At 56.4% G+C, this 26,154-nt stretch overlaps 14 protein-coding genes across 14 annotated transcripts; 7 read left to right on the top strand and 7 right to left on the bottom strand.

Annotated features, from left to right (window-relative positions):
* Window positions 1-599: 599 nt before the first annotated feature.
* BDY17DRAFT_327779 (uncharacterized protein) lies at window positions 600-2,357 on the bottom strand (the record flags this gene model as incomplete). Its single annotated transcript, XM_033737730.1, has 2 exons — window positions 600-2,263; window positions 2,318-2,357. The coding sequence occupies 2 exons, from the start codon at window positions 2,355-2,357 to the stop codon at window positions 600-602; spliced, it is 1,704 nt and encodes a 567-aa protein (XP_033585540.1).
* Window positions 2,358-2,777: 420 nt separating this feature from the next.
* On the top strand, window positions 2,778-3,524 carry BDY17DRAFT_258050 (P-loop containing nucleoside triphosphate hydrolase protein; the record flags this gene model as incomplete). Its single annotated transcript, XM_033731740.1, has 1 exon — window positions 2,778-3,524. The coding sequence occupies one exon, from the start codon at window positions 2,778-2,780 to the stop codon at window positions 3,522-3,524; it is 747 nt and encodes a 248-aa protein (XP_033585539.1).
* Window positions 3,525-3,544: 20 nt separating this feature from the next.
* Window positions 3,545-5,873, bottom strand: BDY17DRAFT_257459 (uncharacterized protein; the record flags this gene model as incomplete). The annotated part of the gene is made up of 7 exons (XM_033731687.1): window positions 3,545-4,529; window positions 4,579-4,910; window positions 4,970-5,082; window positions 5,135-5,288; window positions 5,339-5,419; window positions 5,485-5,607; window positions 5,664-5,873. 7 exons carry the CDS (start codon window positions 5,871-5,873, stop codon window positions 3,545-3,547), a joined length of 1,998 nt encoding a protein of 665 aa, XP_033585538.1.
* A 325-nt stretch (window positions 5,874-6,198) lies between these two features.
* BDY17DRAFT_235012 (uncharacterized protein) lies at window positions 6,199-8,262 on the top strand (the record flags this gene model as incomplete). Its single annotated transcript, XM_033730281.1, has 1 exon — window positions 6,199-8,262. A coding segment is annotated over one exon (2,064 nt), but the record flags the coding sequence as incomplete, so codon positions are not given.
* Window positions 8,263-9,246: 984 nt separating this feature from the next.
* On the bottom strand, window positions 9,247-9,891 carry BDY17DRAFT_313575 (uncharacterized protein; the record flags this gene model as incomplete). Its single annotated transcript, XM_033735726.1, has 1 exon — window positions 9,247-9,891. The coding sequence occupies one exon, from the start codon at window positions 9,889-9,891 to the stop codon at window positions 9,247-9,249; it is 645 nt and encodes a 214-aa protein (XP_033585536.1).
* Window positions 9,892-10,304: 413 nt separating this feature from the next.
* BDY17DRAFT_327774 (uncharacterized protein) lies at window positions 10,305-11,117 on the bottom strand (the record flags this gene model as incomplete). Its single annotated transcript, XM_033737729.1, has 1 exon — window positions 10,305-11,117. The coding sequence occupies one exon, from the start codon at window positions 11,115-11,117 to the stop codon at window positions 10,305-10,307; it is 813 nt and encodes a 270-aa protein (XP_033585535.1).
* Window positions 11,118-12,478: 1,361 nt separating this feature from the next.
* Window positions 12,479-13,694, top strand: BDY17DRAFT_304765 (uncharacterized protein). The gene has a single exon (XM_033734769.1). It carries the CDS (start codon window positions 12,684-12,686, stop codon window positions 13,263-13,265), a length of 582 nt encoding a protein of 193 aa, XP_033585534.1. The 5' UTR covers window positions 12,479-12,683; the 3' UTR covers window positions 13,266-13,694.
* A 31-nt stretch (window positions 13,695-13,725) lies between these two features.
* Window positions 13,726-15,674, top strand: BDY17DRAFT_304763 (uncharacterized protein). The gene is made up of 2 exons (XM_033734768.1): window positions 13,726-14,219; window positions 14,283-15,674. Exons 1-2 carry the CDS (start codon window positions 13,878-13,880, stop codon window positions 15,660-15,662), a joined length of 1,722 nt encoding a protein of 573 aa, XP_033585533.1. The 5' UTR covers window positions 13,726-13,877; the 3' UTR covers window positions 15,663-15,674.
* A 157-nt stretch (window positions 15,675-15,831) lies between these two features.
* On the bottom strand, window positions 15,832-16,845 carry BDY17DRAFT_313571 (triacylglycerol lipase; the record flags this gene model as incomplete). Its single annotated transcript, XM_033735725.1, has 1 exon — window positions 15,832-16,845. The coding sequence occupies one exon, from the start codon at window positions 16,843-16,845 to the stop codon at window positions 15,832-15,834; it is 1,014 nt and encodes a 337-aa protein (XP_033585532.1).
* Window positions 16,846-17,707: 862 nt separating this feature from the next.
* BDY17DRAFT_313570 (uncharacterized protein) lies at window positions 17,708-18,628 on the bottom strand (the record flags this gene model as incomplete). Its single annotated transcript, XM_033735724.1, has 1 exon — window positions 17,708-18,628. One exon carries the CDS (start codon window positions 18,626-18,628, stop codon window positions 17,708-17,710), a length of 921 nt encoding a protein of 306 aa, XP_033585531.1.
* Window positions 18,629-18,821: 193 nt separating this feature from the next.
* On the top strand, window positions 18,822-20,303 carry BDY17DRAFT_46562 (uncharacterized protein). Its single transcript, XM_033738414.1, has 2 exons — window positions 18,822-19,579; window positions 19,632-20,303. The coding sequence occupies exons 1-2, from the start codon at window positions 18,983-18,985 to the stop codon at window positions 19,953-19,955; spliced, it is 921 nt and encodes a 306-aa protein (XP_033585530.1). The 5' UTR covers window positions 18,822-18,982; the 3' UTR covers window positions 19,956-20,303.
* Window positions 20,249-23,597, bottom strand: BDY17DRAFT_258002 (replication factor RFC1 C terminal domain-containing protein; the record flags this gene model as incomplete). Its single annotated transcript, XM_033731735.1, has 2 exons — window positions 20,249-20,594; window positions 20,656-23,597. 2 exons carry the CDS (start codon window positions 23,595-23,597, stop codon window positions 20,249-20,251), a joined length of 3,288 nt encoding a protein of 1,095 aa, XP_033585529.1.
* A 371-nt stretch (window positions 23,598-23,968) lies between these two features.
* BDY17DRAFT_313567 (ribosomal protein L10e/L16) lies at window positions 23,969-24,750 on the top strand (the record flags this gene model as incomplete). Its single annotated transcript, XM_033735723.1, has 2 exons — window positions 23,969-24,038; window positions 24,092-24,750. The coding sequence occupies 2 exons, from the start codon at window positions 23,969-23,971 to the stop codon at window positions 24,748-24,750; spliced, it is 729 nt and encodes a 242-aa protein (XP_033585528.1).
* A 642-nt stretch (window positions 24,751-25,392) lies between these two features.
* BDY17DRAFT_304755 (uncharacterized protein) lies at window positions 25,393-26,154 on the top strand. The gene has a single exon (XM_033734767.1). The coding sequence runs from the start codon at window positions 25,600-25,602 to the stop codon at window positions 26,020-26,022; it is 423 nt and encodes a 140-aa protein (XP_033585527.1). The 5' UTR covers window positions 25,393-25,599; the 3' UTR covers window positions 26,023-26,154.

The raw sequence follows: 26,154 nt of genomic DNA, 5'->3' as shown, positions 1-26,154 counted from the left end.
AGGTTTTCAAACAAGGTATGTAGCTATACTACACAATATCTTCGGCGGACGAGCCTCACCATGAAGACTACGAAAACCACATCCACCTCCATAAGCTGTGTGAATACCACGGTCGCCCGGAACGGATGGGATACTTCTTGAGCTTTGCTCGTCGGTACGTCTTGCGTTCCGTTAATCATGTACAACGAAGTGACCATATGACCCAATAGGTGACCGCTTGCTTCACCCAATCGGCGAGAGTTGACGCGGGTTGAGATAGTAGCCAAAACCAGAGCGAAGGCGAGCGCAGTCAAGACATCCAAGTGACAATCCACGGAGGCTCGAGCTTAGAGTAGCAGCTTCAGTGGCCGAGAGCACCATAAGACGTGGCTGCATGCACCAAAAACAGGCTTGACATCGCACGTTTGTCGCAGACCAATATCGATCGATTGTCAAGACACGGCCAGTGGTGGGGTGTCACGGCGGAGACGGTTCAAGAGCACGCCACGCGGAGGACACATGGCCAACGAGACGACGTTCACCAGGCTGGCGATTGCAAAGTGATCATGAAGTCCAGTCACACGGCTTTCACAGCACGCGGGTCACACATGCATGTTCAATCACTGAGTGCCGGGCGCAGGCGGCGGTTGCTGTCCCAGGTTCGCCATCTGCTGCGCATACCACTGATACACGGCTTGCTGCCCACCCCACGCGGCATATGGGTCACTGGCATTGGGATCACTCGATTGCTGCTGAGCAGGCGCAGCAGCCTGGTACGGCATCTGGAACGCCGGCTGCTGCGGGGCCGTGTAGTTGCCGTCGGGCGGCACATACTGTCCGTAGCCTTGCGCGGCGGGCTGCTGTTGTGAGTAGTCGTGGTACTGTCCTCCACTCGAATCGCCGCCTCCTCGCCCGGCAGCGGCATCGCGCTGACGGACCGTTTCCACCTTCTCCCAGATTATACGTTCCGCTTCTGCCATCGCCCGTGCCGTGCCTGCGAGGTCGATCTTCCTCTCGTGATCCGGGGGAGTGGGCGAGTTGACATTGATCTTGCATCCAGTCGTCCGCTGTGTATCCTTGATTGTCTCACCACCTTTGCCGATAATCATACCCACCGCCTCGGATGGAACCCGGATCGACTTCTCAACCCAGTCACGGCCACCGGCAGCTGATCCACCGCGTTGCTGTTGTTGGCCATAGTCCTGCTGTCCGCGATCACGTGGGGCAGACGATTGGTTAGTAGACTTGCTGTCGCTCTCGACGATCTCCAAAATCAATTCCTTGGCCAGTGCGGTTGCCTGATCGTCGCCAATCAAGTTGATTGGGCGTAGGCCGTTGACGCTCTTGTTCTCCCCAACAATGTTAACATGACAACGACTGCGCTCCTGTAGGTCCTTGATAGTCTCGCCACCGCGGCCGATGATAAGGCCTACCGTCTTATCCGGCACCATGATCTGGGTGCTCCTCTCGCCCTCTCGTAGCGCTGGAAGGTTCACTTTGGCTCGTCCGGGCATGCCAGCAGTGTACGCTCCCTTCTCCTGCATGAGGTTTTGCCCGCCGTTCTCATCGATGATGGCATAGATTGCAGCCTTGGCGGCCTCGCGAGCGCGAAGAGGACCAGAGATGGTGCACTGTCGCTCGGTGGCGCGCGAGTCTTTGGCTGGAATGAACTGCACTCGCGCTCCGGAGTCCGCTTCGACTTTGCGCAGGCTCTCGCCAGCGCGACCAATGATCAGTCCGACCAGGGATCCCTTGACATGTATGGTCTCTGAGTCGCCGTCGGAGCCACCACGGTAGCCCCCCTCCCTGCCGCCGCCACGTGTATTCTGATCAGGGGATGGAGAGCGGCGGTAACCGCCGCCTCGCCGCGCGTCTTCACGCCGCTCATCGCGATACGGATTGCCGCTATAGGCATCGTGGCGCTGCGGTGACCGCGACCTTGAGCGTTGATATCCGCGGCCTGCAAGTCGTGGGTCATCGCGCGGGGCGCTGGAGGATGATGCCGACCGCGGATCGTAGGAAGGAACGCCTCTATTGGCTGCGATGCTTTTCGCCTTCGCAATGGCATCTGCTATACTTACGGAACCGCTGTTGACGGGTTTTATTGAGCTCAGATCGACGCTGCCGGTGCTGGAAGGCTGGGGTAGGTAGCTGGCGCCGTGGGGTGGTGCATTGGGCAGCTGGCCTGGCATAGGCCCAGGGGGGTAGCCCGGCGGGGACGCGTGGCTAGGCGGGGGCTGGTATTGCTGGTTCGGGGCTTGCGGTGTGCCATTTTGATTCTGAGCTATGGACAAGTCAGTGACGCGCTTCATTGCGGCCAAGTGAAGAGAGGGCGGACCAAGAGCAGCCAGGATTTGGGAGATGTCGGGTTGCGCCATGATTGCGCGATGTCAGATACCTTCGCGTCGTCCTCGTATGCGTGGAACACCGTGTGGATCGGGGCGAATCGAATCTTGCTGCGTGCGCGCTGGGAACAAGAGAATGCAGTAAAGCCTGATGCGAGTAAAGGGCTACGAGTGAGAGATGCACGGAAGAGGTTTCGCAACGCCGGTGCACAGACCGCCATATCAAACTCTATTGCCAACCGCTCGGTCTTGGCGCTATGTCTGGTTAGGTGAACGTGAGACCAGCCCTACACCAGCTCTCCCCAAGTGATTGTCAAATTACGAACAGCAAGCTCGAGCATGTATCGGCAGTGATTCCATCAGCAGCAGGGTAATTGATCACCCCATCGCGTTCACGAACAGAGTGATGACCTTACTTCGCCCTCTGCCTTGACTCAACTTCAACCCGCCAACATGACCGAAAGCAAGGCTCTCATAGTAGGCATTTCCGGCGTGTCGTCATCTGGGAAAACGACATTGGCTCGCCTGCTTCGCGACATCTTCCCCAACAGCTTTGTCCTCCACGAAGACGACTTCTACAAACCGGATGCCGAGATACCCGTCAACGAAGCGGCCGGCGGAGTGGCGGATTGGGATTGCTTGGAAGCCATCAACTTGCCCCAGTTCGAGAAAGCGCTATCTCACATTAGAGAGCATGGCATGCCGCCACCCGATCTAGTGTCGAAGGAAGACAAGAACTCTGTCGGTCAAGTCGACGTCGACCGAATAGTCGTGGATGACTTGGAATGGAAAGCCGGGCGGTGGATGTTTGAGGATGTCCCGCCAATCGCCATCATCGATGGGTTTCTGATGTACGCCGAAGGGATGAAGGAGGTTCGCTCGCTCTTCGACGTCAAGCTGCTGCTGCGGACAGACTACCAGACAGCAAAGGCTCGACGAGAAGCCCGCTCCGGATATGTAACGCTCGAGGGCTTCTGGGAGGACCCCCCTGGCTATGTGGACAAGGTCGTCTGGCCCAACTACGTAAAAGACCACGCTTTCTTGTTTAAGGATGGAGATGTCGAGGGTGAGCCGAAGCAGGACCTTCTCGAGCAGTTGAACATCCAGGCCATGCCGCCAGCAACTCAGGGAAGCATGACAGAAGTACTCAAGTGGGCATTTGATGTGCTGGAGGCTGCGTTGAGCCCACGCGATCGATAACGCTGCTGAAATGCATTCTATCATTTAGCGGCCCAAGCGGCTGCATCTGCGACGACGACTCTTGCAATCCGTTTCAGTTCCGTCTTGTACTGAACTTCCCTGTACTTGGCAGCGGCTTGATCCGCCTCATCTTTCACGTCGAAACTCAGCGTCTCGTAGCCCTGCTTGATGATCTTATTCACCTCTCGCGGGCTCAAATGCTGCTTCTTCGAGCGTTGGCTCTCGATCATCTCTTTGTAGTGCTGCGAGACGGAGATCAAAGTGTTGATCGGGCTCCTCTCCGATCCTGTGGCAATGGAGTAGGTGTCGCGAAGCTTGACCAGCACTTCGCCGGACTCGACCAACTTGTAGAATAGATCATCATAAGCCGCCGCGTCGGGCAAGAAATTCTCGCCACCGGTTAATGCGATGATCAAGACGTCCATCAATGCGTGCACGACTTCTGTGGCACGACTTAGTCTCCGTACATCTTCTTCGTACGCCGTCAGAAAGCGCACAAAGGAGAGCAACGAGCGCCAGAGTTCGGACCAATGATAGGTGAATTTGGTGCGAGTCTTGGCAAGGTATGTGAGCAGCCGACTGAGGACTATGAGACTTTGCAGGTAGAAGTTGCTGTCCAGCTTTTTCCGGAGGTTATGATTGATTCCGTCCGTCAAGAGGTCGATGATGGCTGTAGCGTAAGTTCGTTCCCCGTTGATTGCAGGCAAGAGCGGTGGCCGTTGTCTACACAGCCGCACCGGTGCTGAGGTTTCGGAGAGCAACTTGGCTGTGGTAGTATCCTCCACGAGTATCAGGAGTACCAATAGCGTGAGATACGCATAAGTCGACGCTCTCGAAGAGCGGAATGCGTGCTGGTAAAGATATGAGTTGAAGGAGACGAACATGCTAAAGGGTGGCGGCTGTGAGCCATCGAGGCTCGGCGTTGTGACGAAGTGATGGCTGAAGAGTTTGTTGCAGAGGACGAAGTCGTAGAGGGTGAGAAGTGTGGATATTTCCAGGCCAGGCCTAAGAAGGTCAGCGTTGATGGCACCCACGTAGTTGTACAAATACATACTGTTCCGCAAGCAGCTCACGTTGTTGAGGCTCAGGGAGCACGGGTGAGGCTGGCTTCGCGCCAGCAAGCTTTCCAAGTCCAACGTAAGAGAGCGTGCCACTGACGCTCCACGCAATCGGCGTATCGTCTTGGATGACGATATATTGCTGGCGTAGATTTGCGCTGGTGCTCGAGATTGCCTGAATGATGCTTTTCATGGCCTCGTCATGTACAAAATCTGCAAAGCGAACGCTGTACTGGTTCTGAACCTCGAACTTGTTGTAATTGGCAAGGAGACCGGCAAGGAGGAGCGGCTCTGCTGCATCTGGCGGATGTTGGAGTTGGTTCACCAACTGCGCTTCGTCAGTACGATCATGGCTTAGCACGCTTTCATGCACAGAAGAATTCATACCTTCATGAGAGCTGGGAAGAAGTCTCTGTTGATGAAATAAGATACCAAGACGGTTTGATAGGCGCCCGAGACGACCGCGAGAGTTGTTCGAACGGCTTTTTGTCGGATCTCATCTATGCCACTCATGAGCGCAGTCCAGAGCACATGCATATCAGACTTACTTACAGCTTCCACCGTCTTTGATACAGTGATCGAGCGTCGTTACGAGCTCGGTAAAGACGGCATCGACATCGTCCAGTCCAGCCAAGACTTCGATGATGTCCGAACTGGGGTTGGTGTATTTCTTTGCCAGGACGACACTGAAGAACACTGCCAATGTCTAAGTCATAAGTTGCCATGTCTTTCACGCATCACACCCGGGCGACATACATCAAGTGCATTTTCCGTTCCTGATTGCTCGCCGGATCTGATCTGCGCTATGGCATGGATGAGGAGCTGTTGCGATTGGTGCTATCGGCGACTTTAGTGTCAGAAATAGGCGCAGCATACTCTTGTAATTGAAGGCAAAGGCTGACCTGGATGCTCAGGAGAAAGTCGGGGCCGGTATCCGCCAAAATCTCACGCAGCCTCGTGATCTCGGGCCTCAAGAGGAATAGTTCCTTCCAATAGCCTTCTGCTCTCTCATCATCGTCGATTTCCTGGAGTCACTCAGCTTAGCCCAATAACAACAATCACGGAATAGTGCAAGACATACTGGGAAGAGATTACGGTAGAGGCCGACGACCTTGGGCTCGAATACGTCCGGCCGCACATCCTGGGTCAAGGGGGATTGTTCGATGGTCGCCTTCTGCGGCAGTCCTGCTGGCGACAGTGGCGCGACTGCTCCTACAAAAGAGAGGCGATTCTCACGCCACTCTGGCTGAAGTGCAAGCCTCTTGGGCTGCGGGGCATTCGGTCGATCCATGCTTCAAAGAAGAAGAGGATGCGGCGGATGTTGAGAGAGTTTGAGGCCCGATCCCTGGCGCGCTAGTGGAGGGCAAGAGAGACAAGCCAACGTGGCGCGGCGGCGCGCGCCTCCCCGACTCCGAGCCGTCGCCGGTGACGTTAGACTTCGCCTTGACGTGAAGCTTGATTTGGGGTCATGAACGTGCATAAAAGTCATAGGCGTCGTCAGGTTGTGACATCCAATCTACGCCAGCTGCAATCGTCTTGATCAAACCGCTTTCAAGATGGCTGGTTTATTGAAGAAGTTCCAGAATGCTTCTATCGCCGACAAATCAGCAGAAGCGGAAGAGGGAGAGTCGTTGACCACAATCTTGACCACCGTCGAGGACCGCTCTGCCTTGACAGTCTTGGTCGCCGAGTGTACAGAGGCAATGCGTCAGACATTGCTAGCCACATTCGACGCCAAAGAGACTGGCACCACCTCGGATCTCGTTGCCAATATCAAACCCCAGGATGATGCGTCCACTTCTAAACCAACACCTTCCGAGGAAACTCCAGAGCAAAAGGCCCAAGCGCAACAAGATTTGCAGCGGAGGGAGAAGGAACTCAGTGCTACCAAACTCCAGGAATTAAAGGAGGCTGCATTGAACTACTTCGACCAGTGGAACAGCGCCGTACTGGGGCGTGTCGGAGAAGCCATCAACTCGAGAGCAGAGCCGCCACCACCAAAAGCAGCGAAGCCGCAATCACCTCACGAAGAGACTCCACCTGGCGCCGTACCGCCTCAACGCTTCCAAGATCCTTCCGAGTATGATGTAGACGTGGACAAAACCCTGGTGGAGCAATATCCGCCCGTCCAGACGTCGCTCAGCCAACTACAGTCCGAAAAGAAAGCACTCATCATTCATTCTGTTTTATTACTACTGCTCAGCCTCGAGCACTATCACGCACACTCGCGCGTCCTACTGCTCCATCTCACGACAAGTCTAGGCCTTACGATCAAGCACCTTGCCGCCGATGAAAACAAGGTGGCTCGCGGACTCTTGGCCGTGGCCGAGAATCTGCAAGCAGATGAGGAAACCAAAAAGCAAGCAAAAGAGAACAAGTCTGCTCGCAAGTGGAAAGTAGGCCTGGCGGGCGTGGCTGGTGCTGCTTTAATCGGCGTAACGGGCGGTCTCGCGGCGCCCCTGCTCGCAGCTGGACTCGGCACCGTCATGGGTGGTCTCGGCCTGGGAGCCACGGCTGCTGCGGGATATCTGGGCTCTCTAGCTGGCAGTGCTGTCTTGGTTGGTGGATTATTTGGAGCTTATGGTGGTCGAATGACTAGTCAAATGATGGACAAATATGCGCGCGAAGTGGAAGACTTTGCCTTTGTGCCTGTTCAGTCGACGCATCGCCCGCGGAAGATTGAGAAGGAGTACAGGCGCCTGCGAGTGGGCATCGGCATCTCCGGTTGGCTCACCAACAAGGAAGATGTCGTTGAGCCGTGGAAAGTCATCGGAGTCGAATTGGAATCTTTCGCCCTGCGATGGGAACTCGAGGCTCTCATGAACCTGGGCAACGGCTTGTTGACTCTCGTCAAGAGCGCAGCATGGGGCTTTGCGAAGCGGGAAATCATCAAGCAGACGGTCTTTGCCGCTTTGATGGCCGGACTGTGGCCTCTGGGCCTTCTCAAAGTCTCGCGCATTGTCGAGAACCCATGGTCAGTGGCTTCCTACCGTGCGCAGAAGGCCGGTGAAGTGCTGGCAGATGCTCTCATCAACAAGGCCCAGGGTGAAAGACCGGTCACTCTGGTGGGCTACAGTCTCGGTGCAAAGGTGATCTACACGTGCTTGCAGCGACTTGCGGAGCGCAAAGCATTCGGACTGATCGAGTCGGTGGTGCTCATCGGCTCACCATCTCCCGCGGCGTCCGCTGACTGGCGGGTCATCCGGACGGTAGTAGCTGGCCGTGTCGTGAATGTGTACAGCACAGAGGACTACCTGTTGGCCTACCTTTACCGGACAGCAAGCATTCAATACGGCGTTGCAGGCCTGCAGGCGATCGAAAACGTCAAAGGCATCGAAAACATCGACGTCACCAGCATGAGCAACGGCCACACCAACTATCGCTTCTTGACCGGCCACATCCTCAAGAAGATAGGATTTGAGAATGTGGACATGGAGCAGCTCAGGAACGAGGAGAAGGCACTGGAAGAAGAGCAAAAGAAGGAAGAGCAAGTGGTGGAGGGTGGGGATAGCCAAAATGGCGACGTTAGCGAGGAGTACGTGCAAGGCCTCGAGAAGGAGGTGGAGCAGAAGAACGAGCAGTCGTACATGGGCTGGGCGCAGGAGAAGATGATGGCTGCCGGTACGAGTGCATCGGCGGCTTACGAGAAGGCGAGGTCTCAGATTCAGGGCGGGCAAGGAACGAAAGACCACTCTCAGGAACAGAGCAGAGGGGGGTTGCAGGCACGTGAGGCGGCTTGAGTGCGAGTCTTATCGCAGATACCAGCAGCCAGCCTGTGCCTCTTGCCCAAGGATGTTGGGAGTTGGCCTGCTGCTCCTACATGAAGGCACGCACCTCGAACTGCCCCAGATGCACTTGACAACTCGACGCATCGCGAGTTCCGCTAGTGCTCATCACACCGATATCCCGCCGCAATGCCAACACCACTCCACGATCCTGGTCGAAGGCCATTCAGTCTGCATATCAATCTCAATATTCATCAAGCACCTGTCGCAGCGCAATGATGCTCAGCCAGACTCTTCCTGCACAACATCAAGGTGCATCCACGCCAACTCTCAATGCAGCAACACCCACCCCGACTCCTCCATCACGGTCTCACAATTCACTTACCCCGATACTCCACGAGGAGCGAATTGCAAGCGGAACCTCACTATATAACCAGCAAAGCAACGCCAATGGGCATGATTCCGCGAATGCGATGGTGCCAACCTTTCGTGCGGGATCTCGAGGGGATGGCAGTGAGGGAAAGGGTGACGGCAATTTGACTCTCTGCCTGCGTTGCATATACGTCTATGGATGGTTCACGATCATGGTGGTGCTACTGGTCGTGGCTGTACTCGTTTGCCTTCGTCCCAGCAAACGTGAACGCAGCTATGAGAGCAGCATGGGCGGAGTGCAGCCTGTTTTGCGGATGGGGGTAGTCTGAATGGTGGTGCCCCTGAACCCAATTCGAGGCCTCGAGAGTGAATAGTGCAGACATTCATAGCCAAGAGAGAAAGAGAAGTCTATTCGTTATCAGCGTACAGAGGCCAACTCTGCTATAGTTAAGCCCCAATGTGTTCGGCACAATAATAACACATGGCCCGCCAAACGTGAAGCACTTTTCCTCCAATCGCTCCTCCCAATCATTCAAGATGTATCACATTCCCCCGGTCTATTCCCGCTTACTCTTCCACCAAGCTCCACAGTCCAATCCCACCCGCCACAAACATGATGGCGCTCCTCAGCGTGTTGAGCGAGTTCCACTTGCGCAGAAACTCGACGGCATTCCTGCGCTCCGCATGCCGATCGAGCGGCGCATCTTCATACGGCTCCGGCTTCTCCTCCACACCACCAATCTGCGCAATCTTGTGGTCAATCGGCACCATCAGGGCGCCGGTAAAGGGAAAGATGGAAGCAATCAGCACCGCGACCGCCGTCCACTTGTAGCCGGCAAACGACGCGCCGAGCTGGCGGTAGTGGTACGCGAGGTAGCCCGAGGCGGCAATGGATAGGAGTTCGGGCGGCACCTGGGTGGCGAAGGCGGTCTTGGACATGTTGACGAACTGCTTGGCGGGCATCTGGTAGCCCTCGTTGGCGGCGGCGTGGGCGGCGGAGATGTTGCCGCCGTCGGGATGGGGCGTCAGGCGCCCGCTCTCCAGCCGGCTCATGCTGGGGCGCGTGGAGGGCATGGTCTGCGCGGCTTTGATGAGGTTGGGGATGAAGGAGAGGGAGGTGTTGGCCATGCCGCCGGCGATGAGCAGCGTGCTGCCCGTCACCGCGGCTTTGATGCCGAGGATGGTGGTGGTGTCTCGGGGAACGATGGCCATGGTGGTGGGAATTTGACGCGAATGGAGGTCGAGGTGGTGTGTACAGGGTGGGTGAAGGACGGCTTGCACGGTGTGAGGATGGAGGAGGTGTCTTGGTATGGTGGATAGGGGTCCGGCATCGCATGTGAAGGCATTGACTAAGCGAGCACGCCCCGGCCGTCTTCCAAGCGAAGGGCCGAAACACCGCCGCTGGCATTGGCATTGGCATCATGTACCCGTACTCTCAACCGAAGATACCAAATGAGGTAGGAAGTGGTATGGCCATTCGATCAACTCGATCAACTGGTACCTTAAATGCTAAGCAAATGACGCTGCAAAGCCTTTCGTGACATCGTGAGCTCGTTCTCGTCGTGTTCATCATGTCATCCCATCGCACAAAATCACAACGCCACTACCCATTGTCGCGCCTTTGCTCAATCGGACCCGAGAGTCCATACCCATTTCTGCCGTTTAGCTCGGCCAGCGACCGGCGTGGTAGGACAAGCGCGATCGTCGGTTTCCTCGAGATCGAATGAAGCGCGCTTGATGCCCGGGCGAGGCACCGCCTTTGCTGCCTCCTGCACACCATCCCTCGCTCGAGCTGGTTCTTCTGTTGCCAATTCCTGACTTCTGGAGCGTGACGCCTCAGAGACAGACATCAGTGCCGGGGACTGACAAATGTCGGAATGCTTGAATGTATACATCGTGGTCTTGATGTCTTCGGTTAGATCGATTCGGAAGGCGACTCGTTTGGGCGACGATGCTCGTGATCGCGATGATTCCGAGTCCTGACTGCCTGGTCGCTTTATCGGCCCGTTGGTCAAAATGGACGATGTGTTTTGCGGTAGGATGTATGGGATTTGCGAGGGCAAGGAAGCGACGGGCGACGCAGTGAGCACTGAAGCATCGGGAATCCCATGGCATAACACGCTCTCTGCCGTGGGTTGGCTGGCTGAAATAGGCGACATGTTGGTCAGGAGAGGCGTCAGCGTGACTTTCCCGCGCGTTGCATCATCCTTCGCCTTTGCTCCGTCTCGGTTCTGAAACGTGTTGCGAGCTGTCGGAGAGGTGGCAGACAGAGTTTCCAGTCTCAAGCTCGTCACGCCCTTGCCAAAGCCAGAGGGGACGGTGGAGGTGTTGAGGCTCAGCTTCGGTCTTTTGGATGCTGAGGGAGACGCTGCCAGAGCTTCCTGAATCGATGTGCGGCCAGAGGTCAGCGGGGTTGAAGGAAGCAAGGCCAGGGACATGGTGCTTGAGAAAGAGGACACAGGTGTGTGGAGCTCGGGTAGAGTCTGATGTCGTATGACGGCGAGCATGTTTTCTGATCAAGCGGTCCAGCGAGGTGTGGCACAGCGCGAGTGTGAAGGCTGATTTCCGATCCTCAATCCATAGCAAAGGGAAGAGTACCACGTTGCTGCATGCACGCCGGGGGCGTGATGAGAAGATGTATATGTATCAGCCATCAAAACCAGCGGACCCCGACATGGGAATAGATATATAATCGTTGGTGATCAGCAAGCGCCTGCAGCGCTTCCCAGGCCCTGTCACCAGCTGGTGGCGCGTTGGTGCGCAGAGGGCCGAGGCATGCTATTTTTGCGACGGCGTCCCGCCGAGCGGCCCGATGGGGGCAGGTCTGGGGTACGCCAAGAGAGCCGCCTTGCCGCTTTGGACGAAAGGTCCGAGCCAGAACGCGAGAGGCAGGCAAGCCTTGCCGGCCGCTTGGTCACGCATCAGCTGCTGCGGAGGAGCTGCTTGCGTAATGTTTGGTCGAGAGTTGTCAGACCTGCAGCAGGCACTCGTGTTCAGTTCACTTGCTGGAATGCGCAACGCGAGGGTGGCAAAGCCAAGAGCTTGCGTCGAGGCAGGCGTGGCGCGGTAAGACAATTGCGCAAGGTCGGTTGGAGAGCGTTGAACGCGCCCGGCAGAAGCCGTCGCAGATCGCCGCGCGCCACGCCACGAAAGCCTCTCCTTGCCGACGTTGAATAATGTGAAAGACTCGTCGTCACCCCAGAATGGCCCGTGTGCGATTGCCCCAGATTGTGGAAAACGAGGAACAAGCACTTTGAATCGAGGGGAGGCGTGGCATGATCGTATTCAACGCCGATGGACAGACAGAGGCTCGGAAGAGACATCTGCCGGATCGTGGTTTGTAGCGGGTAGGTACCTTCCGAAGCGTCAGGTATACATGAGTCCGGCGGCAAGCACTTTGACTCGTCGATCAGTGCCTCGTGCAAAGTGGCCAACGTTACTATATGTGTCAAGAGAGAGGGAGGCGCCAGAGTGCGTGACAAACACGAATTGTTTGTCGCTTGCCTGCATCAATGACCTGGGAGAACGGCCATCGCGGGTGGTAAGTGTCCAGTTTGACATACTACATATCCCACAGATGGAGGAGTTCGACATTCTCAGTCTGGCATGTTGTATGTGCTGACATTCAAGGATGAAGGAGAGGAGTTGTACACTTGCATGAGGCGGACATGAAAAGCTTAGGTAATTCCACGTGAGTTGCTAATTGGGGTTAGACTGGCAAGGGGCCGGAAGCATGTCTGAGGCCGCCAATTGAATACGAGTCGGGACCCCCTGAAATGAGAACCAGCCTCCTTCTCGCGCGCCCAGGACGGGTAAACCGCTAGTATGATTACCGGAACGAGAACCCTCCTTCTCTTCCCTCACCCATTGTTATCCGTCCCGTCCTCCCTTTCTCTTCCTACGCTCCCCACCCTCGTTTTGGGCAGCGACCACGACATCCTGCCTCTCACACACCCTCCTTCACCACACCCTCCACTGCAGTCCCTTGACCTATTTCCGGCGCAATGCAGGTCCCCGTTAGCTCGGATGACGTGCCTCTGCTATGGACACAGTCCCCGCGTTTTGTCCAGATCATGCGAAACGGCTCGGGCTTCCAACACCCTCATTACTTCTGGAACCAATCCGACAAGCTCACCTGCCTCCTCACCCGCCTCCGAGAGGACACGACCGCCTTCGGGCCGAGTGACGACTACTACCAGGCGCAAGAGCTGCTCAGCCAGCTGCTCGGCGAGAGCCAATGCTACTCCTCGCTGACGCGCGAACAACTACGCCAGCTCGAGCCCAGCGTACGCGTGTTTGTCGACAAGGTGCAGAACCTGGATCACTTTGTGGCGCAATGGGACGAGAGGAGGAGGCTGATGTGTGCGAAAGCCCCCTCGAAGAAACGCGGCCGGGGAGATGAGGAGGAGGAGGAGGAGGTGATGCAGCAGGAGGTGTATGGGAGCCTGAAGCGGAGAAGGAACACCGCTGGCTCGCAGGCAATGGAGCTGGAAACCTTTTTCGCCGCGCCTTTCGAACCCGTCTCGCCGTGGATCCAGGCGCCACCGGCCCAGCCCGCTCTATGGACCCCCTCCTTCTCCACGTGATGGCCGGGCGAGAATCAATGCACCTTTCAGCATTGCCGGGACTCCCGATTCCCTTGCAGAGCACTGTTTTCTGCCTTGCACAAGCGCATGGCGGTGAGGTGGACCGCATCGGGAATGCCTGAGAAAGTGCTTCCTGCTTCCCGATGTGCGGACTGGCATGAACTGTGGAAGCAGCTCTGGTGGCTTTGATTGTCTGCAACGCGCATTGTTTGGTTTTACTAGCAGCGGCATGCGATGTGGTTAGATTGCCGTGGCTCAACGTCAAGGTGATGCCTGCCGGGTGAAAAGGGCGGGCAGAAAAGTGTGTGATGGATATGCGCGCCAGCGCAAGGAGACCGTCAAGGCCCCGTGTGTAACAACAAAATGTATTATGCAGAGTGTAGCATAGAGATATAAAGTCAACCCATTCGAATACCCTACCGTCCGTAAGGTGTTGTACGATCGACCAAATGGATCGCCACGAGATTCGGATGTGCCACCCCGCGCTTTATTGCTTTGACCTCACCCTTCAACATTCATGCCTCGCATCTCCCTCACCTTCCACCTACTCACGCTCCATCGCCACTCTCCTCCCCTGCGATCCTCCGAATAGCCCTCCATCATGAAGGGAAAATGGAGACCCGACGCCTTCCCGCTCGCAAGGACGGGCGGATAATCCTGCACTTCGACCACGACTGCTTCTACGCCGCCGTCTTCGAGGCGCGCAACCCGAGTCTGAAGAGCCTTCCCTTCGCCGTCCAGCAGAAACACATCATCGCCACCTGTAATTATGAGGCGCGCAGACGCGGCCTGCACAAGCTGATGCTGGTCCGGGATGCGAAGAGAATATGTCCCGACGTGATCATCGAGCTTGGGGAGGACTTGACGCGGTTTAGGGACGCGAGCAAGGACTTGTACAACTTCATCAAGGCCTACTCATGGGATGGAAAACTGGAGAGGCTCGGGTTCGACGAGGTGAGCAATCGAGACACATAGAGTGGGATATACGCACTCGGAAATGGGCTAAGATCTGTCTAGATATGGATGGATGTCACGAGCATGGTCGATTACAACATGGAATTCCTCAATCGCAATGATTTACAACACTCCTTCTTCGTGCTCTCGAAAGAAGATCCCACGCTCGGCTTTGCTTACGATGCTTCTGTGCTTGCCGGCCACTCGTACCCCAAAGCCCTAGGCCCCAGTGGAGATGGAGATGGCAGGCTGGACGAACTCAGCCTTCGCCACCATCTCGGAAGCCACTTGGCATTGCACATCCGGCACCAGCTAGAGGAGCAGAAAGGCTACACTTCGACTGTCGGCATCGCAACCAACAAGCTGCTGGCCAAACTTGTCGGCAACTTGAACAAGCCCAAGGCTCAGACAACTTTGATGCCGCCTCTGGCTTCCTCTGACCTCGACTCCGACTCGCTCGGCAACGCCTTGCTATTCATGGACGACCACGAAATCGGCAAAATCCCGGGGATCGGCTTCAAACTCGCGCAGAAGTTGCGCGAATTCATCGTTCAGCATCCTGTCGAGTACGACTTCGCCAACGGCGGGGCTCAGGAACAAGTGTCCGTCGCTCGCGTACGGCAGCACCCCGATATTGACTTTGAAAAGCTCGAGGCTCTCCTTGGTGGTCCGGGGTCTCCGCATGGCATCGGTTACAAAGTGTGGTGTCTGCTGCATGGCGTGGACGATTCAGAAGTCAGCCAAGATCGCCCAGTGCCGAGACAAATCAGTATTGAGGACAGCTACTTACGATTAGACACGATGACCAAGCTTCTGACCGAGCTGAACACTCTGGCTCAAAGTCTGATCAAGCGTATGCGGATCGATCTTTTGAGCACCGAAGACGATTTTGTCGAGGAGAAGTCAACATCCGAGGTCGATGCATCCGAGGCCGTGGACCGGGTGGTCGTTGGTAAAAGATGGCTCGCTCACCCCAGGACTCTACGTCTCACGACTCGTCCACGCCTCCCGCTCCGTGTGGACGGGACACGCGAGCGAACCATGAAGCGCATCTCGCATTCCTGCCCCTTGCCCAACTTCGTGTTCGACCTACGAGCAAGCACAGAGGCCGTGGCGGAGAAACTCGTGCGCCAGACGGTCCTGCACATGTTTCGTCGACTGCATCCCGAGAAATCCGGGTGGGATTTGAGCTTGGTCAATCTGGCGGTGACGAATATGGCCGAGGCGGCGGGTGAGAGCAAGACGGCGAATGGCAGGGACATCAGCAACATGTTTAAGAGGCAGGATGAAGTGCTGAAGGACTTTAGAGTCACCGAGAGCCCGCCCGAGCTCGTGAGTTTCTCAGGCGAGCTCAGCGAGGAAGAGGGAAGCCATGTCGCTGCATTTGGCGAAGGGGTTCCGATGTTCAACGACGACAACGAAGACGACGACTGGAACGAGTGAGGAATAATTCAACCTCTTTGACGTTTTAGATCCAAGAGCCCTACGGTCCAAATACTTTCTGTTGCTATGCTTACAATTCATTTCTATGTTTATAATGTATCTCGTGTACCGCAAGATCATCAACCCTGCAAACAACACGGGCATCATAGGTCTGCATCCCTGATCTGACTTACGCTCCTCCATAAGTCAGACGATGGATGTCCAGCGCCACATCTCCAACCGCCGAGACAGCGTCTGCGCTCCAGGCGGTCATCTGCAGCCAGCCGTGAGTCATTCCGTCGTAGTGTCGCCAGACCACTTGGTTTCCAGCCTGCTGCAGCTTGCTCGCGTACTCGACTCCGACATCCCGCAAGGGATCAAATCCAGAAGTGTAGATGGCGGCAGGCGGCTGGCCTTGGAGATCTTTGACGGCTTGCATGCCCGGGGAGATGTACCTGTTGCTTGGGGGGACCCCTCGGGGCAAGTAGTGGTCGGCAAAGCTGAAGATGCCGTTGCACTCGAGGTAGAACCCCGAGTTGTTCTCCACCGCGGCCGGCGTGTCGAACGGCACTCTTGCTTCGGGGTAGAGCAAGATTTGCGCGACCAAGGGCTTCTTGCCGTTGTCTTTTCGTCGCAAGGTTACCGCGGCAGTCATGTTGCCTCCGGCGGAATCGCCTCCGCCGAGCACGTGCTGGACGCCGCGCTGTTGGCCGAATTGGCCCTGCAGCGCATCGATGACTGCGTCGTACTCATCCAGCTGGACGGGGTAGTGATGCTCCGGCGCGAGGCGGTACTCGACCGCGTACACCTGAACGCCGCTCTTCTCGGCCAACAAGCGGAGCCCATTTTCGAACTCGTCGACGGATCCGACGGTATACCCTCCGCCGTGGAAGTAGATTAGAGCGCCGGCCTGCGACTTTGCTCGATGCTCCTCGCCGCTGGTAGGATAGAGTACACGAAGGGGGATAGTGCCGTGGGGCCCAGGGATGGCGGTGTGTTCGACACGATGAATGGGGTGGATCTTGTCCTTTGGAATGTTGTGGATCCCGAACACCTCTAGGTGGTGTGAGCGTTCGTCGTGGAAGTCGCCGCGGCCTCCGAGATGCAGATCGGGGAATTTCTTGAGGAAGGCCGAGATGGAAGGGAGCAGTTCGCTCCGGGTGCCGGTCTGAGGGATTTTCGTGGTCCCGTTGGTCGCTGCCATATTGCACTGCAGGCTGATTCAAATGGATGGAGGTGTGTTCACCCGGAGTGAGGTTGATTGAGGAGACGAAATATATATCAGAGACACATACCGAGTGAAGCCTGAGGATGTCATATTGACGCAATACGCCCAGAAGGCTTCGTGCTGCTTCGGTGTCGATCCACAACGACGTTAAACTCAAAGACGCTGGGGGTTATTTGATTTGATATGCCTCGAGCGAGTCGGCAAGATGAATCAGCGAAGCAGTCGTTGTCTTTGGGTCGGGCGGCGCGCCGCGAACCTGTCTTTGATTACGATGATGTCGTTCGCCACTCATCCTCCAATGCTGCGGTCTCACCGTCGCTGCTCATATACTCCACTCATCGTCGGCATCGTCCTCTAAAACCTAGAGCGCACATTCACGGGCCTCGGATTTCAATGCGGTCCAAATGCCGAGCTGCAGTCATCATTCTCGTGGAGTTCATGGATGGTGTTGATTGGCGGCGAGGGTGTCGTCGGTTGGGACTCGACTTCGGATTCGGCCTCGACGCCGAAATTCTGTCATGACTTCACCTCCATCATCCTCACTTCTTCTCAACTCACATGCATGACATCAAAGCAACATGACAGCTTTCTCACTCAGATGACGATGATCCAGAGTGACCCAAGCGCTTCACATTGCTCTCATCGACGGACGCAAGCGCGAGAACTGCCTTTCCCAACCCAGCCACCGAGTCACAAAATCTTCCCGTACTGTCCGTATGTCCTCCGCTCATTCATGCCTTCGTCCATGTGTCCTCTCCGCCATCCATCCGGCTTCCTGCCACTCTCGCCTGCCGCTGCCCGCGCGCCCTTTCTCGCTGTGCAAAAAGAGCGTCAACACTTACCTGTGATAATAGCCGGCCACCGTTGCGTTCGATAGCAAGGAGACTTGGCCGAACAGGCGCGAGATCTCCGTCTCCGCGTCTCCCAGCTTCTCCACCTCCAGACCCGCGACATCCTGTCCTCCCTGCTCGGCAATCAACACTCGGATCTGCCTCACCACCGCCGCATTCCCTTTGTCCTTTCCACGCAAAAGCTCCCACTCCGGACTTCCGAACCCTGCCCATTCCTCCGCTTCCTGCTTCTCGGCCACGAGGGTCTCGATGTGTGCTGCCAAATCTCTGACTTCTTGCGGGTAGGTACTGTCCTGTGTGGTCTCTTCTGCCGAAATCTTCTTCTCGGAGGCTGAGTTCTGTCGACCCATCTGATAGATGGTGGCATTGAGTTCGGTGATTTTTTTGTGCAGGGCCGATTTCTCGTCGATATGGCGCCCATCGCGCTCGTCCATCTCCGTCATGTATGCTTGCGCATTGGCCTTTCGTCGATCTAGCTGGCCGATGTGCTCTGCCTGGGCGCGAATCTGCTGCTCCAGGTGCGTGATACGAGCCCGATTTTCTTGCTGCTCGCGAACGAGCTCCCACTCCGCGCTGGCTCGATGCCCGATCATCTGGGCGTTGTCGTGGAGAGTCTCCACCGCGAGCGTCAACGAGTGGATGGCCTTGGTGTTGAGGGCGGCGTTCTGGCTCCTCAGATTCTCGTTTTCCAGCCTGAGTTGGCGGACCTCCAGGCTGATCTCCTGGCCTTCTGGCGAGCTGGGAGCGGCGGAGGGAGCGGTATGTGGCCTCGTGGCCTGGGTTGGTGAGGGGGACGGGCCCTCGCTGGCAGCTGCCTTGAGGATGGACTCGTCCACCCCGAGGGCGTGTTGCAGATGGTAGGACGGGCGGCTCTCGCCCCCGTCCGTGTTGATGCCGGTGGTCTGCATCGAGCGAATTGGCGCTGTCGTCGATGATATGGCGATGGGAAGTGGTTGAAAGGCGGAGGCAGAGGTGTAGAGAGGTAAGTGCGAAAATGTGTGTGCGGCATGTGATATGCAGGTGTGTTTTGGATTTTGAAATGACTTGCGCTCATGAGGAAGGAGCGACCCAGAAACAGCACGTGATTTCACGACCTCGCTCCTTCCATTTTCGGAACAAACTTTTGTTTCTCATTTCGGGATTTCCGTCGTCGCACACAAGGTCGCCTGATCACGTTTCGCCCCTTTTCCATGTACTTCTCCACCATTCATTCTCCTTCACCATAAAGACGTACAGACCACAAGCACACGCCTCTTGACAGCATGGCTTCGTCCAACTCACCCCCCGCGGGTTCTCATTCGGCAATGAAGGCTAACATCAACAGCCCTCGCACCCCCTCCTCGAGCTCCTCATCCAACAGCTCCGGTTCCTCTGAAAGCACACTGGTCGCAACGCCGGCATCCTCTGTCTATGCCAGGCTGACCGACGATGAGATTGCCGCCGTGCAGATCCAGAACCTCAAGGACGTCGTCGACTTTCGCAAATCGGCCGACTGGGTGGAGCAGGCGGTGCAGAACACGCTCGTCACTCTCCCCACCTACCGTATCGGCGTCCGCTACGCGCACACTCGTCTCAAGACCCAAAGAGAGACCATCGATTATCTGGAGGGCGAGTTCGACAAACGCTCGCTCTCCGACGGCCATCGCGGAGTGAGTAGGAACGTGGAGGCGGGCGTGAAGGAGGCTCAGCACCTCGATGATGATGACTGGTTGAACAACGCCACGTTCAAGGAAATGAAGGAAGAGATCACGATCGCGGCGTTCGAACGGAGGGCGAAAGAGTTTTCGGAAGTCAACATGAGGCGCATGTTAGAGGATGTGGATGTCCTCGAACAGCTCAAAGCGCAAGGGCGTGGGCCGGTGAGTGCAGTCCTCCCCCTTGCATTGTCCCCTTCCGTTATTCACTGTGCAGATCCCATGCCCTCCAGAAGGCCATCCCGACAGCTTTGCTGCACGCGAGCATCAGAAAGCAAACAAGTCAAAAGTCCGTGGAATCACTTTTCACCGTGGCGGCGGGCGGGCTGCTATTGCCAGCGCTGGGACTGGGCGGGGTCACGTTACGGAAGGGCCAGGCGTGAACGGATACGGGGCGGGCGACGGCAGCCGTGCAGGGTTTGGTGGAGACATGGGCAGTGTTCGTGGTCGTGGTGAAGGATTTATGAACAATCATCGCGGACGCGGCAGCCACGGTGCGAACTCCTGGGGTCGCAGTCGCGGTCGTGGCCGTGGCATCTGAGGAGTTTCCCGCTGGATCTCTCTTGACCTTGGTTTCAACGATCGGTCTGGACACCGACCTCAGAGGGGGCTGCTGGTCTGGTTATGTGCTCCTGGGTCCGCTTGAGATGCGATGAGTGTGTGGCGATGCTGCATAATGGGTGCGACGACAGCATAGCTAAGCTCGCTCTAACGGCTAGCGACGAATGCGACAGGCATAAGATACACTTCCGGCATCTTGCTCTCCACATCCACTATCGCGCTGCGCAGTTCCCCTCCACATCCTCTCGCTCGGTCAACACCAAGCACACGCCCCTATTTCTTGGCCTTGGCCTTCCCCTTGCCTTTGGCCTTCTTTCCCGCCGGCGCGTCATCGTCCTCGTCCTCATCATCCTCCGCATCCCCCTTCTTCCTCTTTTTCGCACCCTTGCTCGCCGCAGCAGCCGGCGCCTTCTTCTTCTTGGGCTGCTTGACGTACTTGTCCTTGCTCAGGTCCAGGTCCTCTTCGCTCTCGTCCTTCGCCTCCGCGGCATCAACTGCTTCGTCTTCGCTCTCCTCAAGCGCCTCTTCCAGGTCAGGCTTCTCTTTCGCCGGAGCGCGTTTCGGTGCCACAACTTGCGAGGCTTTCATGAAGGGCAAGGGATGCGATTGCTGGTTGTAGCTGTGGTTCGTCGAGTCAGTAATCGGCTTCGAATGTAGCGGGAAAGACAGGCAATACTCACATTCTCGTGAACGCCGACTTCGCGGCCGTCTCGATCTTCACCCTCTCCATATCATTCTTCCCCACGCCCAGCTCCAAGATTCCGTCCCAATCTTCTTTGGTCAGGAAGTATGCGTCCATCAACTCGATAATCTCCGGCACAGCCTCCTTGCCATCGTCCTGCAGCCTCTTCACCAGCAAGTCAAAGAGCGCAGGCAAGTATGTCTGACGGATCTCATGTCGGTCGGCACTGGTCTTCAGTCTCATGTGTCCCTGAATCTCCTTTACGATCCGCGAAAGCTTGCCCTGCGAACTGTTCTTGCCCAGCCAAGCGGTGAAGCGCGTTTGGTGGCCCGCCATGCTGCCGTAGACAAGACTGGCCGGGCGGACGAAAGAGAACATGGCGTGAGTTGGCATCAGCGACCACTGCTGCTGGGATCCGTGAATCATACGGTCGACCAGATCGCCATCGCTAATGGCGTCTGCGGCCTTGGAAACCAGATCCAACTTCGCAAGTGCCTTCATTCGCGGATTGTCGTTGAACTGATTCGTACGAGCCGGGTTGGTGCCCAGGTAGTTCTCCTGCAGCATGAGCGAGGCGAATTCGTGGTCGTTGAAGTAGAGCTCTTGCTTGTCGTTGAGCGTGCTCTTGCTTGCTGGATTGAACAACCCGCCACCCAAGATCCTCGAGACCATGTCCCACGGCTTCAAGACGATGTGTTTCTCCCATGCCTTGCTCATGTCTTTGCCCTCCTCGAACGTCATATTCTGGCTGTCCAATTTGGCCGTGCTGATCATGTTCACCACCTGTCTAATATCCGCCCCGCTGCCCTCAATCAACGCATTGACCACGGTAGCGGGAATCTCAAGCTTCTCGCGATACGCAATGGTCATGATGCGGCTGCGGATTTGATCGGTGGTCGGGCGGCGGAAGGGGAGGTCGTAGGTGCAATAGTCGAAAGGCTTCATCTTGGGCAGCTTGCGATCGTTGCAGATGAGAATCATGGGAATCTGGCTCTTCTTGCACACAGCCGCCAGGGCACCGACGCCGCCGCGATCGCCAGCGCTCATCCCGTCGACCTCATCCATAATCAGCACGAGCTTCTTCTTGCTCGCTTCGACCTCTCCGCCGCCAGAAGCGCCAAAGTAGCCCAGCAGACTGGTCGTTGAAAGCACTCCTTTCAGCCCCGACTCCACCATTTTCTTGGACCGCGTGTCAGAGGCATTGGACTCCACCACATCGTAGCCTTCGAGTTTGGCGACAAGATGAGCTGCAGTCGTCTTCCCAATTCCAGGCGGCCCGTGGATGATGACCGCACGAAACGTGCCGCTGGCATCGGGACCGGGAAGGACGAACTTGGTGCGTTGATTCTTGGGAAAGGCACGGAGCCAGCGCTGCAACTTCTCCACCGCCGTCTTGTTGCCGCAGATCTGTGATACTTGTTGCGGTGCGTAGCGCACCGTCCAAAGACGGCTGTCGGGCCCTTGAACTGGTGCTTTGGAATCTTTCTTGCTGGCCGACGCTGCAACAGCAGAGCTGGAGGTGGAGGCGTTGGGCTGCGGCTTCGGCTTAGCGGCTGTCATTTTCGCACGCTCCTGTTTCTCCATCTCTGCCGCCGCCTCGCGGATTGCCTTCTCCTCATTTGCTCTCTTTTCAGCGTTCTTCTCTGCTGCAGCCGAGTCTCCACCATTGGCTGGCAGACGCTTGATCAACTCGAACAATCCCTCTTCGTTGATGACTTTGAGGTTGTGTGCTTTGATGGTCTCCAACTTCTTGGGTCCGGCATCCTCTCCGAGGACTACGTAGCTCGTCTTTTTCGACGGAGCACCGGTGACCTTGCCGCCGTATTGCTTCACCAGATTTTGGCCTTGCTCTCTGCCGAGGCGTTGGAGCTGGCCAGTGAAGACAAAGGTCAGACCGGCAAGACAATTGTCTGCGCCCGTGGGAATGTCGTTGTAATCGAGGGCGCCAGCAGGGACTGCAGAATTGGCGTGCTGCCCTCCGAACTGAAACTTAGGCTTCCCTTCCCCGTCGGCAGTTTTGGGAGGTGGCGATGGGGCTTTAATGGTTGGGATGCTGTCGAAGATTGCAGTCATCTGAGCACTGTCTTGCGGTTCGGACTTCTTTGGCTTCTTGGCCGCAGTGCTCTTCTTGGCCGGCGTCGAGCGTTTCTTCGCTGGCTTAGCTTCTTCAACCTCCAAGTCGTCGTCATCATCTTCCAGTTCTTCCGACTTGCGCTTTCTGCCAGTGCCTCGAAGCGGAGTTTTGTGTGCGGGTTGGTCTTCAACAATCTCTTCATCGTCGTCCGGCACAACGAAGTCGTCGGTGGGATGCGTGTCTTTCATGTCGACATCTCCATTGGGCTCGAAGTCCTCATCATCATCGTCTTTGAGTTTCTTCTGCTTGCCACGCTCCTTTTTCGGCAAGAGAGGGAGGTCGTCCTCATCCTCGCTCTCCTCTTTGTAGCCATCGCCCATTTTCCTCCCTCTCTTGGCATCTGCTTTGAAATTGTCTTCCTCTTCGTCAACGTCGTCATCGGGAAAGTCGTCTTCATGCACGTCGAGGTCCACATAGCTCGTGGTCTTCTTGGCCTTCCTCGCCGAAGATCGCGCACTTCCAGTCCCGTTTGTGGCTTTCTTGGGGGTGCTCTTGGTGCTGTTGGTGGTAGAGTCGGTGGTGGGCATGCCTCTCGACTTGGGGCGAACCGAGGGCTCACTGCGTTTCGGCTTCGTGCCTTTGGCGAAGAAGTCCTCAGCAGTCGTCTCCATCACCGGCGGAGTGGCATCTTTCTTCTTCCGAGGTGTAGACTTCTTGCTCGTCACCTCTTGCACCTCATCGTCATCATCGTCGTCCTCCACGACTTTCCTCGCTCGCCCGCGCTTCTTACTCTCCTGAGGCTTGGGCTTCTCCGCTGGCGTGTTTGCGGGTTTGCCTCCGAAGAAGGAGCGTATATCGGAAGGCATTGTGGGCCAAGCAAGCTTCGCAGAAAGGAGACGGGCTCAAACAGCGAGGTCCGTACACGGAGATGCGGAGGAGTCTGCAAAGGCGGGTGAGGAAGGGTGAAGGATGAAAGTCCAGCTCCTTCCGCCTAGAGGGCTTCGAACGCGTGAGAGTCGCGAAGGCACGAGGCGGCGTCATTAAGCAAATTGAGTTTAGCGCGGCGAGAGCATTGAATTGGCGAAACCTTAATGAAGACCTTCGAAAGTCCCCATGTGCTGCACACTCCTCATGCATGCGTCTGACAATACTATTTGGCACGCAGCGACGTCGCGTGTTATTGTGATATCTGGCAGGGAAGCCCAGTGATATCGAACTTCTTCCGACAAGCTGTACCATGGCATCAATCCGCCTACAGTTAGGGCGCGAAAAGCCCTTCCTTTCCTCCTTCACCACGAAGGCATGCTGTGAGTCCTAAACCTCCTCAGCACGCTGGATTACGCTCACACTTCTCATCAAGGCCTTCGTTCGACGCTGCAAGCTCTCACTACGGTCACTGCTCCCTTCACGCACTCCTTCTCCACCACATCGGCCAATCTCAACTGGCTCATACCAAAACGCGGCGAAAGCACCAAATCGCGCAAAGGCCGGCCACGTGTGCCCACCGGTGGCAGCGTGCGAGGGACAACGGTTGTGTGGGGAGACTATGGCATTCGACTCAAAGACCACGACCGGCGCATAAGCGCTGCGCAGCTCAAAATCGCCGATGAAACGATCCGCCGCAGACTAAGAGGGATGAAGTACCGTTTGTACCATCGCGTGAGCGCCAACATCGGCGTGTATACTTCCGGCAACGACCAGAGAATGGGAAAGGGGAAGGGCTCGTTCGATTACTGGGCAGCAAGAGTGGCAGTGAGCAAGGTGCTCTTCGAGTTAAGAGGCGAGATTCACGAGCAGGTGGTTCGAGACGCCTTCCGCTTGGCGGGCAACAAGTTACCCGGCACGTACGAATTTGTGCGGAAAGGAGATCCCCCCGTGATGGGCATCACAAAGGTCACGGAGAGCATGACGGAGGAGATGTTGAGGAGACCAAGAATGCCACCCAAAGACAAGCCCAACGCGCCAATGCCGAATTTGGAGGCGACGGCGATGAGGATGCCAGCCACAACACCGCCATGAGAAGTTGCAATAGCGTTCGAAGCGGCGACTCTCCCAGTCTCGAGAGTCCGCTTAACGGTTCGTGGCCAGATTCTTCCCAAGTTGGAACCGACAAGCCGCCAAGGGCTGTGTAGCGGGAGGCAATGGCGTTGGCTGCATCACCAAGGGTGACGACGGAGGTCTCTGTGACTGTCGAGCAGCGACCGCTGGGCGGAGCGGGCATCACGTACGTCGTGCTTTCGCTGAATGCCGAGTGAATCGTGCAATGATACGATCGGAGCCAGTCACGAGATGGGTCAAGGAGCTATTCCAATAGCTCTGCTAAACCTGAATGCATATGTCCTGTACTTGTATTCGGTCGTTTCCGTCTGGCAGCAATTTCATGGGTTCGCCGGCCGGGCTGTGATCGGGCCAACGGTTGTCGAGCCAAACAATTCTAGTGTCGGAGAATATTTGTGCAACGTGCGCCATGTGTCGAAGCATCGTTGCCATCTAGTCACTTCGTGATTTTAGGGACTTCACCATCATAACAACATCGACGCAAAGGCTTGATTTGAACAGTCTGTTTCCTTACTACTCATCGCCCTCCCCACCACCACCGCCGTCAGATGTGTATTGCAAGGCGTGGCGCACATCGTAGAATAGATGAATCAGATCCTTCGGTTCCGTCGGAGATTCACGTCGGCAGAGCAGTTCTTCGCTTGCGTCGTCTACACAACCACCAGAACCACTCTGCAACGCCAACACGCCTCATAAAAAGACGTCTTCCCTCCCAATTCTCGCAGCTCCTCTCTCCTCACATCACTCGTCTTATCTATTACTATTTACCTCACGTTACTACTACTACTACTTCTTCTCATCGTTGCCAACATGACGAAGCTTGCCCTCCTCACTCCTCTTCTTTTCCTCTCCGCCGCCCTGGCCCTCCCGGTCCCCGGACACATCCAATACCGCTTGGAGAAACTGGAAGTCAGCATTCTGGGCGTGGTGAACGGCATCAACAGCCACGAGGCCACCTTCACGCACGCCGACTACCATGCCGGCGAGGACCATTTCAACCAACTGCTCGGCAAACTATCTGGATCGTTTGCTTGTTCCTCCTCCACAGCCTCCTACCAGGCCGACTCGGAGGACCGTGTTGTGGATTCGCTGCTGAGTGCCCGACGGAACCTGCTGGAGCTAGCCGATGAACTGGTCGCGGACGACAAACTGGCCGCGGAATCAATACTGACTGACGTGTGTAGGGCCTTCGATCACTATCGCGCGGTACACCCGTACATCAAGAGCTTATAGAACAAGGTGGGTAATGGGTAGGTGTTTTACAAGGAGTCTGCGAAGAGAAGGACATTGTACGATTACGGGTCACGACGAATAATGATGGGCTGGAGATAGAAACTACTAATGACTATAGATGCTATATAGAGA

This window comes from Neohortaea acidophila (assembly GCF_010093505.1).
Source record: "Neohortaea acidophila strain CBS 113389 unplaced genomic scaffold BDY17scaffold_12, whole genome shotgun sequence".
Taxonomy (NCBI): Eukaryota; Fungi; Ascomycota; class Dothideomycetes; order Mycosphaerellales; family Teratosphaeriaceae; genus Neohortaea; species Neohortaea acidophila.
This window is presented reverse-complemented; position numbering and strand designations above follow the sequence as displayed.